The 22,926-nt window shown below is 41.4% G+C and overlaps 1 protein-coding gene across 3 annotated transcripts in view; it reads left to right on the top strand.

Annotated features, from left to right (window-relative positions):
- UNC5C (unc-5 netrin receptor C) overlaps positions 1 to 22,926 on the top strand; it is a 393,937-nt gene that overhangs the window by 308,361 nt on the left and 62,650 nt on the right. For all 3 annotated transcript variants that reach the window (XM_036853626.1, XM_036853625.1, XM_036853624.1), the window contains exons 5-6: positions 16,730 to 16,910; positions 21,689 to 21,856. In XM_036853626.1, the coding sequence (XP_036709521.1) occupies positions 16,730 to 16,910; positions 21,689 to 21,856 (349 nt within the window). The remainder of the gene's footprint in view (positions 1 to 16,729; positions 16,911 to 21,688; positions 21,857 to 22,926) is intronic.

Genomic DNA, 22,926 nt, shown 5'->3' with positions numbered 1-22,926 from the left:
GTTTCTGAAGGAACCTCCATACTGTTCCCCATAATGGCTGTACCAATTTACATTCCCACCAACAGTGTAGGAGGATTCCCTTCTCTCCACACCCTCTCCAGCATAGATTGTTTGTCCATACTGTTTTGATTACTGTAGCTTTGTTGTATAGTCTGAAGTCAGGGAGCATGATACCTTCAGGTTTGTTCTTTTTTCTCAAGATTGCTTTGGCTGTTCGGAGCCTTTTGTGGTTCCATAAAACATTTAGGATTATTTGTTCTAGTTCATTCTGTGGGTTGTCTTTTTGTTTTGTTTATGTTTTTCTTTGCTGTGCAAAAGGTTTTCAGTTTAATTAGGTCCCATTTGTTTATTTTTGGTTTTATTTCCATTGCTCCAGGAGATGTACCTAAAAAGATCTTTCTGTGATTTATGTCAGTGTTCTGCCTATGTTTTCCTCTAAGAGTTTTTTTAGTATCCAGTCTTACATTTAGGTCTTTAATCCATTTTGAGTTTATTTTTATGTATGGTGTTTAAGAGTTTTCTAATTTCCTTTTTTGATACATGCAGGTGTCCAGTTTTCCCAACATCATTTGTTGAAGAGTATGTCTTTCCTCCATTATATAGTTTTGCCTCCTTTGTCATAGATTAATTGAGCATACGTGCATGGGTTTATCTCTGGACTTTCTATCCTGTTCCATTGATCTATATTTCTGTTTTTGTGTTAGTACCATACTATTTTGATGACTGTAGCTTTGTAGTATATATAGTCTGAAGTCAGGGAGCCTGATTCCTCCAGCTCCATTTTTCTTTCTCAAGATTGCTTTGGCTATTTGGGGTCTTTTGTGTCTTCATCCGAGTTTTAAGATTTTTTTTGTTCTAGTTCTGTGAAGAATGTCATTGGTAAGTTGATAGGGATTGCATTAAATCTCTAGATTGCCTTGGGCAATATAATCATTTTGACAATATTGATTCTTCCAATCCAAGAACATGGTATATCTTTCCATTTTTTTGTGTTGTCTTTGATTCCTTTCATCAGTGTCCTATAGTTTTTGGAGTACAGTTTGTCTCATGAGGTAACTTGATTCCTAAGTATTTTATTCTTTTTGATGTGATGGTAAATGGGATAGTTTCTTGAATTTCTCTTTCTGATCTTTTGTTGTTAGTGTATAGAAATGCAACAGATTTCTGTGTATTAATTTTGTAACCTGCAACTTTACCAAATTCATTGATGAGCTCTAGTAGTTTTCTGGTAGCGTCTTTAGGGTTTTTATGTGTAGTATTATGTCATCTGCAAACAATGACAGTTTTTCTTTTTCTTTTCTAGTTTGGATTCCTTTTATTTCTTTTTCTTTTCTGAATGCTGTGGCTAGAACGTCCAATACTATGTTGAATAAAAGTGGCAAGCGTGGACATCCTTGTTTTGTTCTTGATCTTAGAGGAAATGTTTTACATTTTCACCATTGAGTATGATGTTAGCTGTAGGTTTGTCATATATACCCTTTATTATGTTGAGGTATGTTCTCTCTGTGCCCACTTCCTAGACAGTTTTTATCATAATTGGGTGTTGGGTTTTGTCAAAAGCTTTTTCTTCATCTATTGAGATGATCATATGGTTTTCATTCTTCAGTTTGTTGATGTGTTGTGTCACATTGGTTGATTTGGGGATAATGAAAACTCCTTGCATCCCTGGGATAAATCCCACTTGATCATGGTGTATGATCCTTTTAAAGTATTGTTGATTTGGATTGCTAGTACTTTGTTGAGGATTTTTGTGTCTATGTTGATCAGTGATATTGGCCTGTAATTTTCTTTTTTGCGTGTGATATTTTTGTCTGGTTTTGGTATCAGAGTGATTGTAGGCTCATAGAATGAGTTTCTGAGTGTTCCTTTGTCTGTGATTTTTTGGAATAGTTTCAGAAGGATAGGTGTTAACTCTTCTCAAAATGTTTGATAGAATTCACCTGTGAAGCTGTCTGGTCCTGGACTTTTGTTTGTTGGAAGTTTTTAAATCACAGTTTCAATTTCAGTATTTGTCATAGGTCTGTTTGTATTTTCTGTTTATTCTTGGTTCAGTCTTGGGAGATTGTACCTATCTGAGAATTTGTCCGTCTCTTCCAATTTGTCCATTTAATTGGCATATAGTTGCTTGTGGTAGTCTCTTATGATCCTTTGTATTTCTGTGGTGTCCGTTGTAGCTTCTCTGTTTTCATTTCCAATTTTATTGATCTGAGTCCTCTTCCTTTTTTTCTTGATGAGTCTGGCTAAAGGTTTTTCAATTTTGTTTATCTTTTCAAAGAACCAGTTTTTAGATTCATTGATCTTTTCTATTGTTTTCTTCATTTCTATTTCCATTTATTTCTGCTCTGATTTTTATGCTTTCATTCCTTCTACTAACTTTGGGTTTTGTTTGTTCTTCTTTCTCTGGTTGCTTTAGGTGTAAAGATAGGTTCTTTATTTGTGATTTTTCTTGTTTCCTGAAGTAAGATTGTATTGCTATAAACTTCTCTCTTAGACCTGCTTTTGCCGTGTCCCATAGGTTTTGGATCATTGTGCTTTCGTTTTCATTTGTCTCTAGGTATTTTTTGATTTCCTCTTTGATTTCTTCAGTGATCTATTGGTTGTTCAGTAGCATATTTTGTAGTCTCCATGTGTTTGTGTGTTTTACAGTTTTTTTTTTCTTGTAGGTGATTTCTAATCTCATAGTGTTGTGTTTGGAAAAGATACTCAGTATGATTTCAATTATCTTAAATTTACCGAGGCTCACTTCATGGCCCAGCATGTGATCATCCTGGAGGATGTTCCATGTACTTGAGAAGAATGTGTATTCTGCTGCTTTTGGATGGAATGCTCTATAAATATCATTTAAGTCTATCTCGTCTAATGTGTCATTTAAGGCCTATGTTTTCTTATTGATTTTCTGTCTGGATGATCTATCCATTGATTAAAGTGGGGTGTTAAAGTCTTAGCTATTATTGTGTTACTTTCGATTTCTTCTTTTATGGCTGTTTGTATTTGCCTTATATATTGAGGTGCTCCTATGTTGGGTGCATGTATGTTTACAATTGTTATATCTTCTTGGATTGATCCCTTGATTATTATGTAGTGTCTTTCTTTATCTCTTGTAACAGTCTTTATTTTGTAGTCTATTTTGTGATATGAGTATTTCTGCTCCAGCTTTCTTCTGATTTCCATTTGCATGGTACATCTTTTTCCATCCCCTCATTTTCAGTCTGTATGTGTCCCTAGGTCCAAAGTGGGTCTCTTGTAGACATCATGTATATGGGTCTTATTTTTGTATCCATTCAGCCAATCTATGTCTTTTGGTTGGAGCATTTAATCCATTTATATTTGAGGTAGTTATTGATATGTATGTTCTTATTGCCATTTTGTTAATTGTTTTGGATTTGTTTTTGTAAGTTTTTTTTTTCTTTCCTTCCTCTTTTGTTCTCTTGTGATTTGATGACTGACTTTAGTGTTGTGTTTGGATTACTTTTTCTTTTGTGTGTGTGTATCTATTGTAGATTTTTGGTTTGTAGTTACCATGAGGTTATGCTTTAGCAGTGTGTATATAAATAAGATTGTTTTAAGTTGCTGTTCTTTTAATTTCAAATGCATTTCTAGTATCCTGCATTTGGGCCGTCTTCCTCACAATTGCTGGTTTTGATATCATATTTGTGTGTGGATGATTTCCTACCTTTACTGTTTGTCTTTACTGGTGAGCTTTTCCATTCGTAATTTTTTTGTTTATAGATGGGGCCTTTTCTATTCCTCCTAGAGAAGTTCCTTTAGCATTTGTTGCAAAGCTGGTCTGGTGGTACTGAATTCTCTTAGCTTTCGCTTGTCTGTAAAGTTTTTGATTTCTCTGTCGAATCGAAATGAGAGCCTTGATAGGTAGAGTATTCTTGGTTGTAGGTTCTTCCCTTTCATCACTTTAAATATATCATGCCACTCCTTTCTGGCCTGCAGACTTCTACTGAGAAATCAGCTGATAACCTTGTGGAAGTTCCCTTGTATGTTATTTGTTGCTTTTTCCTTGTTGCTTTTAATTTTTTTCGTTGTCTTTATTTTTTATCAATTTAATTACTGTGTGTCTTGGTGTGTTCCTCCTTGGGTTTATCCTACCTGGGACTCTGTGCTTCCTGGACTTTGGTGATTGTTTCCTTTCCCATGTTAGGGAAGTTTTCAGGTTATCGTCTCTTCAAATATTTTCTCAGGTTCTTTCTCTCTCTCTTCTTATGGGACCCCCATATTTGAATGTTGGTGCATTTATTTTTGTCCCAGAGGTCTCTTAGATTGTCATCATTTCTTTTCATTCTTTTTTCTTTATTCTGTTCTGCGGCAGTGATTTCTACTCTTCTGTCTTCCAGCTCACTTATCCTTCCTCAGTTATTTTGCTGTTGATTCCTTCCAGTGTATTTTTCATTTCAGTTACTGTATAGTTCATCTATGTTTGTTCTTTAGTTCTTCTAGATCTTTGTTAAACATTTCTTGTATCTTCCTGATCTGTGTCTCCATTCTTTTCTGAGATCTTGGATCACCTTAACTATCGTTACTCTGAATTCTTTTTCAGGTAGATTGCCTATCTCCACTTCACTTAGTTGTTCTTCTGGGGTTTTATCTTGTTCCTTCATCTGGCACATAATCCTCTGCTATCTCATTTTGTCTAACTTTCTGTGATTGTGATTTCCGTTCCACAGGCTGCATGATTGTAGTTGTCCTTGCTTCTTCTCTCTGCCCTCTGGTGAATGAGGCTGTCCAAGAGGCTTGTGCAGGTTTCCTGGTGGGAAGGACTGTTTCCTCCCCAGTTGTGGGTGGAGCTGGGTCTTGTCCAGGCCATGTTGAGGGGTGTGTTTAGGGGACATCTGTGTGCTCAGGAAGACTCTAAGCAGCCCACCTGCTGATAGGTGGGAATGTGTTGCCAGCCTTTCAGCCATTTGGCCTGAGGCATCCCAGCACTGGAGCCCACATGCTGTTGAGTGGGGTCAGGTCCTGGCAAGAAAATGGCAGCCTCCAGGAAGGCTCACGCCAATGAGTACATCCCAGAACTACCGCCACCTGTGTCTTTGTCCCCTCAGTGAGCCATAGTCGCGCCCCCTGTCCACAGGAGACCCTCCAATACTAGCAGGTAGGTCTGGCCCAGTCTCATATGAGGTCACTGCTTTTTACCCTGAGTCCTGGTGCACACGAGACCTTATTTGCGGCCTCCAATAGTGGAGTTTCCGTTTCCCCCAGTCCTGTGGAATTTCTGTGATGAAACCCTGGTAACCTCAAAGCCAGATTCTCTGGGGACTCCTCTTCCTGTTACCAGACCCCAAGGCTGGGGAACCTGATGTGGAGCTCAGAACTTTCACTCCTGTGGGAGAATTTCTGTGGTATAATTATCTTCCAGCTTGTTGGTCACCCACTCAGTAGGTATCGGATTTGATTTTATCACGATTGTGCCCCTCCTCCTACTGTCTTGTGGCTTCTTCTTTGTCTTTGGATGTAGGGTATCTTTTTTGGTAGGTTCCAGCATTTTTTTGTCAATAGTTGTTCAGCAGTTAGTTGTAATTTTGGTGTTTTTGTAAGAAGAGGGGAGCTCATGTCCTTCTACTCCACCATTTTATCTCTGTACCCTTGTTACTTCTTTTCTGGTTGTTTTTGTAGTTCTTCTCTGTTCTTCTCTTTTAGTTTCTTCTCTTGTGGTTTGATGATTTTTTTTTATTGGTATGCTGGTGTTCCTTTCTCTCTGGCTTTTGTGTATTTGTTGTAGGTTTTTTTTTTTTTTTTTTTTTTTTTTTTAAGCACTTTTCTTTTTTATAGCTACTTTATTTATTTATTTTTATTTTTTATTTTTTGGTTGTGTTGGGTCTTCGGTTCATGCGAGGGCTTTCTCTAGTTGAGGCAAGTGGGGGCCACTCTTCATCGCGGTGCGGGGACCGCTCTTCATCGCGGTGCGCGGGCCTTTCACTATCGCGGCCCCTCCCGTTGCGGGGCACAGGCTCCAGACGCGCAGGCTCAGTAATTGTGGCTCACGGGCCCAGCCGCTCCGTGGCATGTGGGATCCTCCCAGACCAGGGCTCGAACCCGTGTCCCCTGCATTAGCAGGCAGATTCTCAACCACTGCGCCACCAGGGAAGCCCTGTTGTAGGTTTTGATTTGTGGTAACCATGTGGTCCATATATGTTGACCTATAACTATATCTACTTCTTTTAATTAATTTATTTATTTATTTTTGGCTGTGTTGGGTCTTCGTTTCTGTGCAAGGGCTTTCTCTAGTTGTGGCAAGCGGGGGCCACTCTTCATCGCGGTGTGCAGGCCTCTCACTATCGCGGCCTCTCCTGCTGTGGAGCACAGGCTCCAGACGCGCAGGCTCAGTAATTGTGGCTCACGGGCCTAGTTGTTCCGCAGCATGTGGGATCTTCCCAGACCAGGGCTCGAACCCGTGTCCCTTGCATTGGCAGGCAGATTCTCAACCACTGCGCCACCAGGGAAGCCCCTACTTCTTTTAAAATAGTAGTCATTTAAGTTCAAAACCATTCCAAAATGTCTACATTTTTTTATTCCTCTCCCTCACATGTCATGTTTTTGATGTCATATTTTACATCTTTATGTTTGTCTCTTCAGTGTCTGTTGTAGTTATACTGGATTTAAAATTTTTTGTTCTTTAGTCTTAATACTACCTTATTTAAGTGGTTGATCCATAGCCTTTACTATATATTTGCTTTTACTCATGGGATTTTTCTTTTCCTTTAGATTCTTACTAATTGTTGTAGTGTTTTCACTGACCCTTTAACATTTCTTTTAGGATAGGTTTAGCACTGATGAACTCCTTAGTTCTTGCTTTCTGAGAAGTTCTTTACCTCTCCTTCAATTCTGAATTATAATCTTGTTGGATAGTGTATCCTAAGTTGGAGGTTTTTCTCTTTCAGCGCTTTAAATATATCATGCCACACCCTTTTGGCCTGCAATGTTTCTGCAGGAAAATCAGCTAATAGCCTTGTGGAGGTTCCCTTGTATATGATTCTTTTTTTTGTCTTGCTGCCTTTCGAACTCTCTTTAACTCTTGCCATTTTAATTATGACATGTCTTGGTGTGGGTCTGTTTGGGTTTGTCTGTATCTGAATATCTGTTTCCTTCTTCAGGTTCAGGAAGTGTTCAGCAATAATTTCATCAAATGTATTTTCAGTCCTTTTCTATCTCTCCTCACCTTCTGGGCCCCCTATAATTCTTGTATTGGTACACTTGTTGTCTCAAAGGTCTGTTAAACTACTTTCATTTAAATTTTTTTTTTCTGTTCTGATTGGGTGATTTCCATTCTGTCTTCTAGATCACTTATGCATTCTTCTGTATCACTTAGTCTGCTGTTAATTCCTTGTAGTGGGTTTTTCATTTCAGTTATGTATTCTTACGTTCTGACTGGTTCTTCTTTATTTTCTAGTTCTTTGTTAAAATTCTCATTGTGTTCATCTGTTATTTTCCCTAATTCAGTTAGCATTCTCATTACCAACGCTTTGAACGCTTTATCTGATAAATTATTTATTTGTTTCATTGCTTGCTTTTCCAGAGTTTTTCTCTTATTCTTTCATTTGAAACAAATTTCTCTGTCTTCTCATTTTGCTTAACTTTCTCTGTCTCTATGGTATGAGGTGAAACAATTACCTATTTTGGTTTTGAAGTAGTGTTCTTGTATGGGAGCATCCCTATACAGTATGTTTGTGCCCAGTGGCTTTGGTGGAAGAGCTGGATCTGACATGATTATGACTCACATCTTCCCTGAGGGTATGGCAGCTTTCACCTTTGTAGGAGGTGGGGCTGAGATGGAGATGCTAGAGCCAGAGCCAGGTGTGAGCTGGGGTTTCTCCTCTGCTCAGTGGCCAACACCACCCTATTAGGGGCAGAGGCAGGTCCCAAGTTGCTGGAGCAGAAACCTTGAGGGTCAGTTCCCAGCTGGTTCCATTTCCTCTGAGTGTCTGCTCTCTCCCCTCCCAGCACCTGCACCCTCACCCCATTGGGGAGCAGTGCTGCAGCAAGAGAAGTGGGCACTTGGTGTGGTTGGGGCACAGGCTATGGTGGCTCCAGCCCCATGCAGGGCCCAGGACCACTCCCCGTGCGCTGCCTCTGCAAGCACCAGCAGTGGCTGCCCTCGCCCCATTCAGATGCGTTCTGGGTCCCAGTCAGCTCTGTCTTTCACAACTGCGCGCCCCCCTCGGCCACTGCGGCACTCCTCCTAGTGTGGAGCTGTGCCGTGGGGCAGGAGGAGCCAGAGCAGGTGCTTGGCTCAGACTGTGGCATGTGCTGGGGCAGTCGCAGGAGACTGGCCGAGGCCCAGGCAGTTTCAATCTGCTTCTTCTGCCTTGTTTCTGGGGGTAAGGAAGCACGTGCACAGTCTTCACAAGCAGAGTTTAGGTTCCTTACAGCCCTCTTGTTTGCCCCACTTGTTTTCAAACCAGCTGAGGGGACTTGTCTTCCCACTGTTGGACCCCAGGGCTGGGGCACCCAATATGTGGCTTGAACTGCCCACTCCCTAGGGCAGATCTTTCTCCTTCTAATCTCCCTTTTTCTCTGTGTCCCCTTCCAGGGGCACAGGTCCTGACCTGATCGTGTTTCTCTTCCCTTCTTACTCGATTCTGTGAGGATCTTTCTTAGAGCCTTGGCGGTACAGGAGTCTTTCTGCCAGTCTCCAGTTTGTTTTCAGTGAGAATTGCTCCACATGTAGGTGTGTTTTTGATGTGTTCATGGGGGGAGGGGAACTCCACATCCTCCTACGCCACCATTGTGATCTCTCCTTTCCTTTTTGTTTTTAGATGAATGCCACTTCTCTGTTTTTTTGTAGAGTTGTTTGGATTTTGTCCCAACTCCTGTAGGATATTCTTAATGTAATATTAATAATAATTTAAGAATATTGACTATATGCCAAGCACTAAGTAATTTGTGTATTAACTCATTTGATCCTCAAAAACCTTATGGAATCAGTTTTATAATTTTCCTCATGTTATAAATAAGGACTCTGGGGCACATAGAAGAAATTTGCCCAAGAGAGGCACAGAAATGGGTTTTGAACCCAGGCAGTCTGGCCTGAGAGCAGCCCTCTTATCTGGTACTGGAGGAACTGCTTCTTACAGTATGATTCTCAGTGGCACACAATGGGATAATCAATACCAAACAGCAACCAAATGTGCAAACAGGATGTCCTAACATTTCCTCATAATTATTTTTATTACCTGTTAACAAAATCCTATGTTTTCATAAACACTTGAGTAAATTACTTCAAATATGCTCCAAATTATTGAAAAGACCACAGTTACTGAGCCACAAGGACAGAAACAGTGCTTTGCCTCACTGCAACCCTGACAAGTTATGGTTTATGGGTGAAGCCTTTTATTGTTTTCTGAACTTCAACCTATTTTTCTCTCTTTTTGAATGTTTTAGACATAGCTAAAAATAACTTCTAACTTAGAAAGACTTCTCCCTTGTATAAATCAAATGGTTTGCTAAATGGGAGGGGTGAGAAAAAGCCAAGTCTCAGGGTGAAGTCAACAAGAAGCACTGAAATGAACAAAATATGAACAGAATTCAGAGACCACACCCAAGTACTGACTCCTGATTAACCAAGATTAGCTTACAAATAAGTAGCATTGCAAAAGTATAATTAAATACTTCAATACTCAATACAATTAATTTCTAGCACTACAAAAGGTACTGTATTGTTTCTTGGGATTTTACATACAGTTTATGTAAGGAGACTCACTGTAAAGTTACTTCAAATGGAAGAGTGTCACTTTATATGATGGTGTTGAGTTCTGGAGATACTGCATGAAAAGGATATATATATATATATTTTTTTTTTTTTTTTTTTTAATTTTTGGCTGTGTTGGGTCTTCGTTTCTGTGCGAGGGCTTTCTCTACTTGCGGCAAGTGGGGGCCCCTCTTCATCGCGGTGCGCGGGCCTCTCACTGTCGCGGCCTCTCTTGTTGCGGAGCACAGGCTCCAGACGCGCAGGCTCAGTAGTTGTGGCTCACGGGCCCAGTTGCTCCGCGGCATGTGGGATCTTCCCAGACCAGGGCTCGAACCCGAGTCCCCTGCATTGGCAGGCAGATTCTCAACCACCGCGCCACCAGGGAAGCCCAGGATATATATTTTTAATAAAAGAATAAATCTGTCAGGCTTTTATATTGATTTATCTTGCTGATTCAGACAACCCTTTACACAATAAACAGAATTATTCTCACACATTGTTTTCCCTCCCATACATCCTCTCCTGAGTATTTAATTAACCAAAATGGGAATAAATGTTGTTTTATCCTTTTAATCAATATCTGTGTTCTGTTCTTAGTGCTATGATCTAAGAGAAGCAGAAGTAATGAGGGTTTTATTGTTGTTATTTTTGTATTTCAAAACTTTAGAGGAAAAACATCACCCTTTTCATGGAAATAACTGGAGAATTTTGAGCAATTTAGCTGTTGTGGAGAATCATGCTGTACTATCTGGATTCCTTGTAAGATCAGCCAAATCGACTCATCATTATCCTTTCAGCCCTTAAATCTTGTCTGCCTCCTTTATCCCTGATCTACACACAGGTCCCCACGCCAGAAACGAGATGGTTTTGTCTTGCACCCTCCTTCCAACATACAGGCAACTCTTCTGCCATATCCCTTGCCCCTTCAAATGACTTTCTGTATCCATTCTTTTCTCCCCAGTCCCCTTGGTCCTTCCTTAATTCAGCCTTCGTGGTCTTTCACCAGGACTACGACAGTGGCCTTTTTAACTGGTTTCCAGCTTCCACTGTGCCTCTCTGGTAATCCGCACTGCCCCCTAAAATAGTCATTCTTACAGCAAAGCATCGTAATGCCTCTTCTCTTTAAACCTTTCAGTGGATCACAGCATGGGAGTCCCTCAGTGATTTCCTGAAAGCAGCTTCTCCATCCTTGTTCCGCCTCCCCTGGCTGTGCAGCGAAGACCACTGTCCAGTGCTCAGGCTTCCCAAGAGGATTCAAGCCTGTGTGAAGCACCTGCTACCTCCTCTTCCTGAAATATCCTCTTCGTCCTTCGTCCCACGCTTTCCTTTGCCTTCCCAACAAGCTTAACTCCATCCTTGAGAAACTGGTTCAGATGTCTCCTTCTCAGATGTCCTCTCCTCACGTAATTTGAACCCCGATTTGCTTCCATCCTTGCACATGTCTGTTGTTTCTCTGTCACATTGTAATTACTAGTTTATAGGTTTGTCTTCTTATGTAGCAAATGCCACAGGGAAGCACTTATCTGATTTTTCCCTTTATCCCCCAACACTTGACATGATGCATAGTACATAGTACGTACTCAGTGTTTGCGGAATGGAATTGAAATAACAAGGTGCATGTTTGTTTATTGAAATTGAAAGTTCTTGGGAAGCTGTGTTACAGTCTCAGGTTTACTGTGATCACCTAGATTCTGTGCTTACTAGATGAAATTCCGCAATAATTACTCTCAAACACCTTAAAATTCTGCAGCAGACATACAGGTATAATGTGGGCTAGAGAGAGTTCCATTTTCAAAGATGCCTTAGTTAAAACATGTTGGCCACTGGACACTTCAGACTCATACTCTTAAATGGCAGTGAAATACTGGAGGTCTCCTAGCATCATTCCAGAGGCCCTCTTCTATGTCATGATTTCTCCAATGAGTCCACTTGGAGGCCAGGCCAGCTCTGTAGGATTTGATCTTAGGCAGTGGAGATTTGTGTTCTTAATCTCCAGCAGAACTTAGCTAGAAGGGATGTTTAAAATTGCTCTCACCATGTATATTCATTATTAAATTTGACAGTTAAAGCACCAACTTTATGGAGACCTAAGAACATGTAGAACAGACTTGACCCTACTACATGTGTTGTTTTTGTTCATACATTTAGCAAATACTAATTAAGCACCTACTATCTGCCCATTCCAGGCCACGGGGCTATAACAGTGTTCAAAAAATAGACCCAAATCCGTGGAGCTTACATCCTGGTAGACGAGACAACTAACAAGTAAAATAGAGGCTACATGAGATGAAGAAAATAAAAGAGAGTGAGAGATTGCAGGCATGCGCAGAGGGAGATGTTGCAGTTTTAAAGGTTGATTAGGAAGTGGCTCACTGAGAGGGGGACGCCTGAGTAAAGACCTGAAGGAGGGAAGAGAGCAGACTTATTGGGGGAGAGATTATTCCAGGCAGGCGCCCCAGCAGACTCGACATCCCCAAGGCAGGGGCGCCCCTGATGCGCGTAAGACCCAGCAAAGGAGTCGCATCTAGAAAGATGAGAGAAAGGGAGAGAGCAAACTAGGTGATCTCAGGGAGGTCAGGGTTCCTGGTGATGCAGGACCTTGTGGGTCCTCGTAAGGATTTGGGGGTTGACACTAAGCGATATTGGGAGGCACTGGAGGGTTGGAGGTGAGGTGTAGCGTGATCTGACTTAGGGCTTAAGGATCACTCTGCTGTGTTGAGAGTAGATGTTAGGACCAAGGGGAAAAGTAAAGATACAGACAGAAAGTTGTTGCAGTAATCCAGGAGAGAAATGATGGTGACCTGCTCGGGGAAGGGAGTGGTGCTGAGGGGACAAGAAGTGGTTAGATTCTGATAATGCTGCTCTGACATCAAATCAGCAAAGGGGAGAGGAAGAGAGGAGTCAAGGCCAAGCCTGAGGTTTCTGTCTAAGTCACTAGAAGGATGGAGTTGGCCTTAACTGAGACGGGTACGGTTGTGGGAGGAACAGGTTTGGAGGGCAGTTCGGGAGGTTGTTATCAGACAACCCAGTGGAGTTGCAAGAAGGCAGTTGGATATATGAGTCTGAAGTTCAAGGACGGGGTCTAGACTGGAGATAAATTTAGGAGTCATCTGCATGAGACTGGATGAGCTCACCAAGAAAGGATGGAAAATAGAAAAAAGAAGAGGTCCAAGGACAGAGCTACCCAGGGAGAACAGACCTAAGCCCAAGGAAGCTGTGGGGTAATGGGGGGAGATGGGACAAAAAGTAAGAAAGTGCCCCGCCTGGAGAAAGCAGGCGAGGAGGAGGGAGAAACCGACGGGCTCAGATGCTAATGCTGAGTCAAGTAAGTCAAGTACTGAAACCTCAGCAGTCCAGCTAACAAGGTGAAAGGAATTGGTACCTTTGAAAGAGAGCAGTTCTGACAGTGGAGGTCAGTGTGAATTAGCGCGGATTCAGTAGAGGTGAAGAGGACAGGAAATGGAGAGAATGTACAAACAGGTATTCCACGGCGTCTTTTAAGGTGAGCAGAGGAACGTGGGGGTGACTAAAGGCAGAAGTGAGTGGGGAGGGATTTTCTTTTAAGTTGTGAAAAGTAACCACGTGTCTGTACGCTGGTGGAAATGATTCTGTGTAGTGGGAAATTAATGATGTAAGAGAGAGAGGAGAATTTCTGGGGCTTGCCCTTGAGTAAGAGAACAGGAATGGGGTGCAGACTCCAAGTGAGAGGTGACACACAGGAGCAGAGAGCTGCCCTAGTAACAAGAGGGAGGGTGCAGAACAGGGGTGGTAGGTGGGAGCTTTGGGAGATGTCTGGAGATTGTCAGTTTTCTCTGTGACATGGAAATCTTGGTCGCTGGCCGAAAGTGAGGATAGCGGGGGAGGTAGTGTTTAAGCAGAGAGGAGAAGGTGTGAAATAGCTGTCTGGGAGTGTGGAACAGTGAACAGACGATGAAAATATCATACCATCTTTTGGCAGAATTTAGGGCCCACTTGAGTTCTGTCATCATGAACGTAAGATTACGCCACTCAACATGGCTTTGCACAGCCACGTTTCACTGCAAGGATGCGAAGGTAGAGCAGACAATGTGGATCAAGGAGGACACTTACTGAACCCCCAGGCCTCGTGGTATATTGGGTTTGGGAAATCAAACATCCCCCACTTGAGAGGACTCTACAAGAAAGAGCAGCATCATGAAGAGCTAGGATTTAGTTAGAGAAAAGTGAAGAAAACAATCTGAACAGAGGTTGAAATTTTGGAAGATGTTGGTGGCGTGTTCCAAGGTAGTGAGGAAGGGTTTCAGAAGTTTTGGAGGGTGGGTGATGGAGACGTGCTGAGCAAGATGGTGATTCTAGTGCAGGAGGTGAGTGATGATCTGTGGTCCAGACCTGAGCTTCTCCTGGAGATCAGGTCTCAAAACAGGACTTGGTGACAAGACTGGGAGTTCTGGGGCATAGGGAACTGGGAGGGGGGCATCTTGCTAATAGCCCGAGTCCTTGGGTCCTTTCTTCATTCCTACAGCTCTTTTCTCTCTGTAGACGTCATTGTTTCTTCAAACAAAGGCATACAGGCAAGCCCAGTGTAGAGAATAAATCGAAGCAGAGCTTCCCTGGGTGAAAGCCAGAATTAGGGGAGGAGGGCCATGTCCCTCACAGGGTCCAGGGGTACTGCCTCAGCATTTCTAGGGGTCCTCGAATCTCAGGTCATAATCACTGCTCTGACGTTGATGAGAGACACCTGAGTAAAATAACGGAGTCACGTATGAGAAAGTAGAGATCATATACCCAGTAATCACGCAAGTCTTTTTAAATGTTTTGCCAGCAGTGCAGAATCCTTTTTTTCTTCCACGTAATAAACTTTTCAAATAAACAGGTGGTTTGCAGTATCCCTTGGGATTTCTTTGTGTCATTTACGATCAGTATAGCATTACTGTTGTTAACTATTATGTACATAGAAGAAACCATAGTTTCGAACAGTCCTGACTTAGATCAGGTTCTCCAGAAGCAAACCACGAGGCAGAGGTTTGAATGCAAATGGTTTGTTACAGGAGTGCTCCCAGGAGAGTCCTATAAGTGGGTGGAGCAAGCAGGAGAGAAAAGAAGGAGCCCAGAAAGTATACGTTTAGGAGATGTCTCAAGGAGGTAGCTTCAGTGCGCACCCTGCCGGGCAACTCTGGAGAGTAACAACTCAGGTTCCAACCTGATTGGACACAGGGCTTGTTTCCACACCTGTGAGGTCACAGCAAAGGAGAAAGTTGGGGGGTGGGGAGCTGTGAACCCCTAGGTACTTTGAAGCAAAACATCTAGGAGCCTGAGGGCCATCCTTCACAAAGCAAAGTAGAAGGTATGGGTCCTTGAAAGAAAATTGTGCGTGCGTACACACACACACACACACACACACATGCACGCACGCACGCACACACACACACGGGATCTAAGAACAAATCAGGGGAGCCCAACAGGACCTTCTGTAAGTGGAAAGCTTTCCTTCGAACGGCAAAGATAACCTGTATAAAGATTAGCTTCGGAAGATATTAACGTCAGCTTTCAATTATCCTCAAGCAGTTTTCTAATAGTCTGACTCTTGGCTGCCTTTCCTCTTGCACTTGTAGCAAGATCATATTACCACACATGTAGGGCCGAAGTTTGAGAAAATCCAGGTCAAGTGAGTGTGCATCTCTCGTCAAATATATCCAAGCACAGGACTGAATGTGCTGTCTTTATTGAAAACAAAATGCATGTTTTAAAACTCCACTGTTTTAGATGGATTTCACGCTTCCTCACTTCCATTAGTGTAAATATCAACACTGTTTAGCTATTTCAAAATTTATGTCATTACAAATAGTTACTCTTATCTACATCCTCATATGTTTATTTCCAGATGATTGTATTTTATTTTTCCCTTTAGATTTTGTCCTCTCTTCTAAGGATTAGGGAAGCATTGTTTTAGAGTCCCTGTGTTATATGTAATTGAGAGCTGTGTAACATCCAGCCCACTGACAGATTTAGAGATTAATTTCCAGACCTCTTGCGGTGCAAGGGAAGCTCCTTAAGATTTTGAAAATGGCAATACTATTGACTCCCTACCACTAAAGGTTACTTGTATGGGTATCCACACTAATGCAAAAGGAAAGTTTAAGTGTGGTAAATATCAATGTTGTTTTGCTTTATGGAAAAACCCGTGCATAGGGGGAAAAAAGCAATTTATGGAACAAGAAATAGTTTATCCTTCATAAGGACATCTTATACAGATATATTTCCCTCCTTTCATTCTGTAAGGATAACATTGCTGTTGCTAAACTGATATTTGCACAGGAAAAATAGTTCAGTAGTTTTGAACAGTCATGTCTTAGGTCAGGTTCTCCAGAAGCAAACCATGAGCCAGAGATTTGATGCTAGAGATAGACAAAAGGAGAGATTTGACTATGACTTATATGCTATTTAGATTATATTGAGAGTTAGTAGAAAACCTTTTTTTTTTCCTCCCAAGATTTTGGCTTAGATACATCTCTAAATATGTGTTTGCTATATTTTAAAGTAAGTGCACTTTTAGGGGAATTTAATCCATATGTTACACATAAATCATCCAAATGTTGTTTTATTAGAGGTACACGATGTCTAAGATGCCTTTTGAGCTTTTTTAATAGTCCTTATATTCTTTGCTGAAAAGCAGCAGGTAAGTTGCCAAGAGTAAACAAATCAAATAGCAAAAGATTTGAGCTCAGTCTGAAATGCTTAGCCTATTATTTTTGATTGGGTTCTGAAGTTGGCAGTGCACATCCCCAATTCCTGCCTGGAGGGCAAAGTGAAAACAATTTGAACACTGTATTTCCCAGTCGGGTCATTGACATTTGAGAATAATGTAGTACAGACAGAATCAGCATGTTTGGCAGGTGAGTGATACTTAATGTGACCTCGGAAAGTTACTTCCTCCAGTTTGCAGAAGTTCATGGCGTGGAACGATGTTAGTCACACTGCAAAACAAAAGTTAGGACAGACAGCCGTCAAGGGATCCACACTGAGAATTTATCTGTTTCTCTCGTGCATCTTTAGGTGGAATGGTTGAAAAATGAAGACATCATTGATCCTGTTGAAGATCGGAATTTTTATATTACTATTGATCACAACCTCATCATCAAGCAGGCCCGCCTCTCAGATACTGCCAACTATACTTGTGTGGCCAAAAACATCGTCGCCAAGAGGAAAAGCACAACCGCAACTGTCATAGTCTATGGTGAGTGAGCTCTTGGGGTCTCAATCTACTTGAGGTCAAACTGCAGTTTCTCATTTTAATCTTAAAATACCAAGTGAAGAGGCCCCTTTGCAATCCCCCTTGCTGCTCTCTTCCAGCTTCTCATGCGGCCGGTCAGGTGTAACTGCTTTCCTGATACTCGTAGAGAAACTAGACGTAGAAATCCCTAGTCCTTTGTCAGTCAGTTTATAGGAAAGTGAAGGAAATCTACCCAAGTACCAGGATAGTTCCCTGCTTCCCTAGGCCCTCCTGCTCTCCATAGCCTGAACTACAGAGATGTAGAGGGAGTTCCAAGATGAAGATGCTTCAGGCAGTCGGCTGTTCTTCCTGTGGGCCTCAGGAGAGTGATTGCAAAACCTCGGGTCAACGGGAGCTGACATGTTCTCCGAACACCTCAGCGCAACCTTAACTCCCTAGAACTTGCTCTCCCCTCCACCAGGGGCGTCCAGAGTGAAGACAAGGGCTGCCATTGCCACGCAGCCCTAATCCTAACCCTGTAGCAAGTTTCAACATGATGACTTCTTCAGAAAGCTGCTCTTCCACTCTCTGGCCCTTTCTAATCCATCTCATCTCTAAGCCTATCATTTCTCCAGAAGTACTAAATGATTCTGCCCCCAATTTTGCTGCAGCACGTGATGCCTTTATCTCCCTGCCTGCTTTAGCACTCCGTGGTTTTCTCATCATGTCACTAGTCGTTCCATCTCCCCAGCTAAGCTTTCAAGCTCCTTGGTAGACTAAGAGAACAGCCCTATAAATTTATGTATTTCTCACAGTGTTAGATACATAGTAGGTCTTCATATTCTTGATGAGTTATTGTCTCAGAGGAAACTGAATGACCCTGAGAAATATTTTGAGGTTCTGCCACCTCCGGAATGACATGGCTACCACTTAGAATGTAAGGAAGCTCTTCGTGGCCGCTTCAGTGTTAAATGACACTCCAGGAGATTTGTCTAAAGGACTAGGAAGGAAGGACAGCCACGAGTACGTGGTTCATGGCCCTTGCTTCCTGCAAGTAGTGCCATTTGGCTGCATGTGTCCTCATGCTGTAGGGTGTTACGAGAACAGAAACCACTGTGATGTGTTCAAAAGGCTGAATGTAGTGATGCTTTAAAACTGTCATTGTCATTACAGATGCATAATATTTTTTTAAAATCCTCTGAATACTCTGAAGTTAAATTTCCTTAAGTCACAATGAAACGTTTCCCGCTTTGTCTTTTTCTAAACTCTCTGAACGACTTAATTAACAGCACTGGAAATGGAAAAGAGAAGTGGGGCACATCACAGCTTGTACCAGTCATAAATAGCTAATGAAGGCAGACTCTAAATAGATGTATTACAAAGATGTTTAATATACATGCAGATCTCTTTTCCTGTATATGGCATGCTTTCGGTATCCATAAACACAAGCTGAACATTGTATTTAGGAAGAATCAAGCACAAGTAACTAAAGCATTTTGAGTTTAGAAAACAGCATGGGACTAGGGGTCAGGAGTCTTATGTGCTAGGCCTAGTTCTATCACCAACTGACCTTCCGTTGGTCACTTAAACAGAATGCTCGGAGCCCCTATCTCCTTCTCTGTAAAATGAGGGAATAAGCCTAGGACCTTCAAGACCTGTCTTTCTCTAAAAGTTTATGATATTGGCTTGCCAGTGTGTTGGTAAGCAATTTATACTGACAATTCCATGACATTTGGAGTTTTGTGAAGTTGAGTGGATTAAATTGCTTTTTGGAATGCTAAATGCAACTCTACCTGTCAAACATCTGCTTGTCCTTTTCATGGCCTCGTAAAATAAGTTGTCCAAGGCTCATAGGTTGGACTCACTAATAGTCCACAGAAAAACATATATATGTAACCAGTATTTCATTTTAGAGTCTGTTGTGTATATTTAATTTTGTTAGCATCATTTTTAGATTGCAAATATATATTCATTATAGAAAATTTGGGAAACAGAAAAACGTTCAAAGAAAAAAAATACCTATAATCCTGTCATTTTGTCATCCAGAGGTAGCTTTAAAAAAGATTGATATGTATACTACTGGAATTTTCTTAGCATAAATAGGATTTTGAAATAAGGGTTCTAAATATATTTTTTTACTTAAAACATAATGTTGCAGTATCCATGTATTATTAAATAGACTTCTACAGCAACATTTTTTAAAATTTATTTTTTAATTGAAGTATAATTAAATTACAGTGTTGTGTTAATTACTGCTGTACAGCAAAGTGACTCAGTTATACATATATATATATATATATATATATATATATATATAGACATTCTTTTTCATATTCTTTTCCATTATGGTTTATCACAGGATATTGAATATAGTTCCCTGTTCTATACAGTAGGACCTTGTTGTTTATCCATTCTCTATATAATTTGCATCTGCTAACCCCACACTCCCAATCCCTCCCTCCCCCACCCCCTCCCCCTTGGCAACCATAAGTCTCTTCTCTATGTCCCTTTTTCTGTTTCTGTTTCATAGGTAGGTTCATCTGTGTCATATTTTAGATTCCACCTATAAGTACTATTGTATTTATCTTTCTCTTTCTGACTCATTTCACTTAGTATGATAATCTCTAGGTCCATCCATGTTGCTGCACACGGCATTATTTTGTCCTTTTTTATGGCTGAGTAGTATTCCATGGTGTATATGTACCACGTCTTTTTTTTAAAATAAGGCTGTGATGGCTAGCGCTTTTTTCCCCTTTATTTATTTATTTTTTGGCTGCGTCGGGTCTTAGCTGCGGCACACGGGATCTTTGTTGAGGCATGCGGGATCTTTTGTTGCGGCGCGCAGGCTTCTCTCTAGTTGTGGCATGTGGGTTTTTCTCTCTCTAGTTCTATGCGGGCTCCAGAGCATGTGCACTCTGTAGTTTGCAGCACGCGGGCTCTCTCGTTGAGGTGCACAAGCTCAGTAGTTGTAGCACACAGGCTTATCTGTCCCACGGCATGTGAGGTCTTAGTTCCCCCACGAGAGATCAAACCCGCGTCCCTTGCATTGGAAGGTGGATTCTTTACCACTGGACCACCAGGGAAGTCCCTGTACATTTTCTTTATCCATTCACCTGTCGATTGACAGGTTGTTTCCATGTCTTGGCTATTGTGAATAGTGCTGCTATGAACATAGGGTGCACGTATACAGAGTCATTTTTAATAGCTGCCTAAGAGTCAGTCTCATAAACACACATGTTTACCATGTTCCTATTATTGAACATCACAATTGATTTCAGTTTATCTTTATATAAAAAAATAACTCTCCAGTGAAAAGTAGTCTATGTCTGTATGTATAGCACATTCATGATTATTGTCTATTGCATAAGTTTCTAGAGAAGGAGATGATCGGCATATGATGTTCACATGTAAGGCTTGTGTTATCTGAGTAACACTCTTCTTCACCATCAGGAAGCAGGTACATATACTAGTTGTGCCGTGTTTTACCACCAGCAAATATTTTTTGTTAGAAACTGCTTAATTAAAATAATTTCACAGACTCATATATTGAAATACAAAAGTATGTCAGAGTATTTTCTAGAGCAAGATCTCCAGAGGTAGTGAACACAGTGTTAGGGAGTAGGTTTTATCATCGCACCAATACTGACAGCTCCATCAAACACCGTAAATAGCCTGTATACACAAAATAGGTGTCCATTTCAGTTACATCAACTAATCGCTAATTCATTCAAATAGATACTCAATTAGTTAAAAATCCAGCTATCAAGACTTCTTTAAAAACTAGATTCACTTATTAATGAAACTAACTAAAAGTCCTTAAAAGGTTATAAAGTTTACATATGCTAAAGAAAAATAATCAGTCATCTGTTATTAAGAAAAGACTAAATGATTTTATCAGTTCCCATGCTTTATAGCCACTCACAGCCTCGGTATAAGGATGTAAACATATATTATTTGAGATAAGTTGCCAAAAGTAATTTTTGGAGCTTTACTAGGTAAGGGGATTTTTTTTTAAATAACACTGGCTAAGGAGAGAAGAACACAGTCCTATTTTCTGAATAGGTAAATAGATGTTGATAATTCATTTTATTTATCTCTGTGCTTAGATTCTTCAGCTCTGCAATGCAATTTTATTTTATTTTTTTAAACATCTTTATTGGAGTATAATTGCTTTACAATGGTGTGTTAGTTTCTGCTTTATAACAAAGTGAATCAGCTATACATATACATATATCCCCATATCTCCTCCCTCTTGCGTCTCCCTCCCGCCCCTCTAGGGGGTCACAAAGCACCGAGCTGATCTCCCTGTGCTATGCGGCTGCTTCCCACTAGCTGTCTATTTTACATTTGGTAGTGTATATATGTCCATGCCACTCTCTCACTTCGTCCCAGCTTACCCTTCCCCCTCCCTGTGTCCTCACGTCCATTCTCTACATCTGCGTTTTTATTCCTGTCCTGCCCCTAGGTTCTTCACAGCCTTTTTTTTTTTTTTTTTTAGATTCCATATATATGTGTTAGCATACGGTATTTGTTTTTCTCTTTCTGACTTACTTCACTCTGTATGACAGACTCTAGGTCCATCCACCTCACTGCAAATAACTCAATTTCATTTCTTTTTACGCCTGAGTAATATTCCATTGTATGTATGTGTGAAATGATATCCAGGGTCTCCTATAGCTTTGAAGTTTTCAATTTTTTTATGGTCACTTGGGATACCACTTTTATGTGTTGTGTGTGGTTTGTGTGTCTCTGTGTGTATGCACACATATTTAATTCACATTTTATTTTTTATCTCTTTCCAGTAAACGGTGGCTGGTCTACCTGGACAGAGTGGTCTGTGTGTAACAGCCGCTGTGGACGAGGGTATCAGAAGCGCACAAGGACCTGCACCAACCCAGCCCCACTCAATGGTGGTGCCTTCTGTGAAGGGCAGAGTGTGCAGAAAATAGCCTGCACCACGTTATGCCCAGGTAAGCAAACCAGCGCTCTCATTCCAAATGTCTCCTCCCATTCTAGAAATAAGTTTTAGGGTATATATACAAAGCCTTATTCTTTTTTTTTTTTGGCTGCGTTGGGTCTTCGTTGCTGCTCACGGGCTTTTTCTAGTTGCGGTGAGCGGGGGCTACTCTTCGTTGTGGTGCGCAGGCTTCTCATTGCGGTGGCTTCTCTTGTTGCAGAGCACAGGCTCTAGGCATGCGGGCTTCAGTAGTTGCAGCACACGGGCTCAGTAGTTGCAGCACGTGGGCCCTAGAGCACGTGGGCTTCAGTAGTTGCAGTGCCCGGGCTCAGTAGTTGTGGCTCACAGGCTCTAGAGTGCAGGCTCAGTAGTTGCGGTGCCCGGGCTCAGTAGTTGTGGTTCACGGGCTCTAGAGTGCAGGCTCAGTAGTTGTGGCTCACAGGCTTAGTTGCTCCGTGGCATGGGGGATCTTCCCAGACCAGGGCTTGAACCCATGTTCCCTGCACTGGCAGGCAGATTCTTAACCACTGCGCCACCAGGGAAATCCCACAAAGCCTTATTCTTCACCTGAGTGTGTGGTAAACATTATTTAAATCCATCATCCCATTCAGTGCTTACATTGCTGGGACCTCAAGTCTTTTCCCCCAAAAGAGTACTTAACTTTATTACCCTAACATACAAAATACTATAAAACAAGAGATTAAACACACATGAACATAATCCCTCTCTATTACTCAACAAAACTGTTGAAGCCAAGATTGCAGGATCTGTAATTCAAGGCATTTGAGCAGCATTGAAAGCCACACATTTAGGATAACAACCCTTGATCTCCAGAAAGCCATGGAAGTTAATTGGAACTGAAATTTAGAAAATGTTTTAGGTGAAGTACTGGACATTTGGTGTCAGTTTCTGGGCAAAGGCCAATAAAACATCTGGAATGAATTAAAAGGAAGTCTAAGCTTTGTGACACGTGAGCTAATGGATTTTGAAAATACAGTGCAGTCAGCTATTATCTGTACATGTTGGTCACCTATTTTTGAGTTATTTGCAGTGGTGCCTATAGCAAGGTTGCATCCCTTTGCC

This window comes from Balaenoptera musculus, chromosome 5 (genome assembly GCF_009873245.2).
Source record: "Balaenoptera musculus isolate JJ_BM4_2016_0621 chromosome 5, mBalMus1.pri.v3, whole genome shotgun sequence".
In the NCBI taxonomy this organism is placed as follows: Eukaryota; Metazoa; Chordata; class Mammalia; order Artiodactyla; family Balaenopteridae; genus Balaenoptera; species Balaenoptera musculus.
This window is presented reverse-complemented; position numbering and strand designations above follow the sequence as displayed.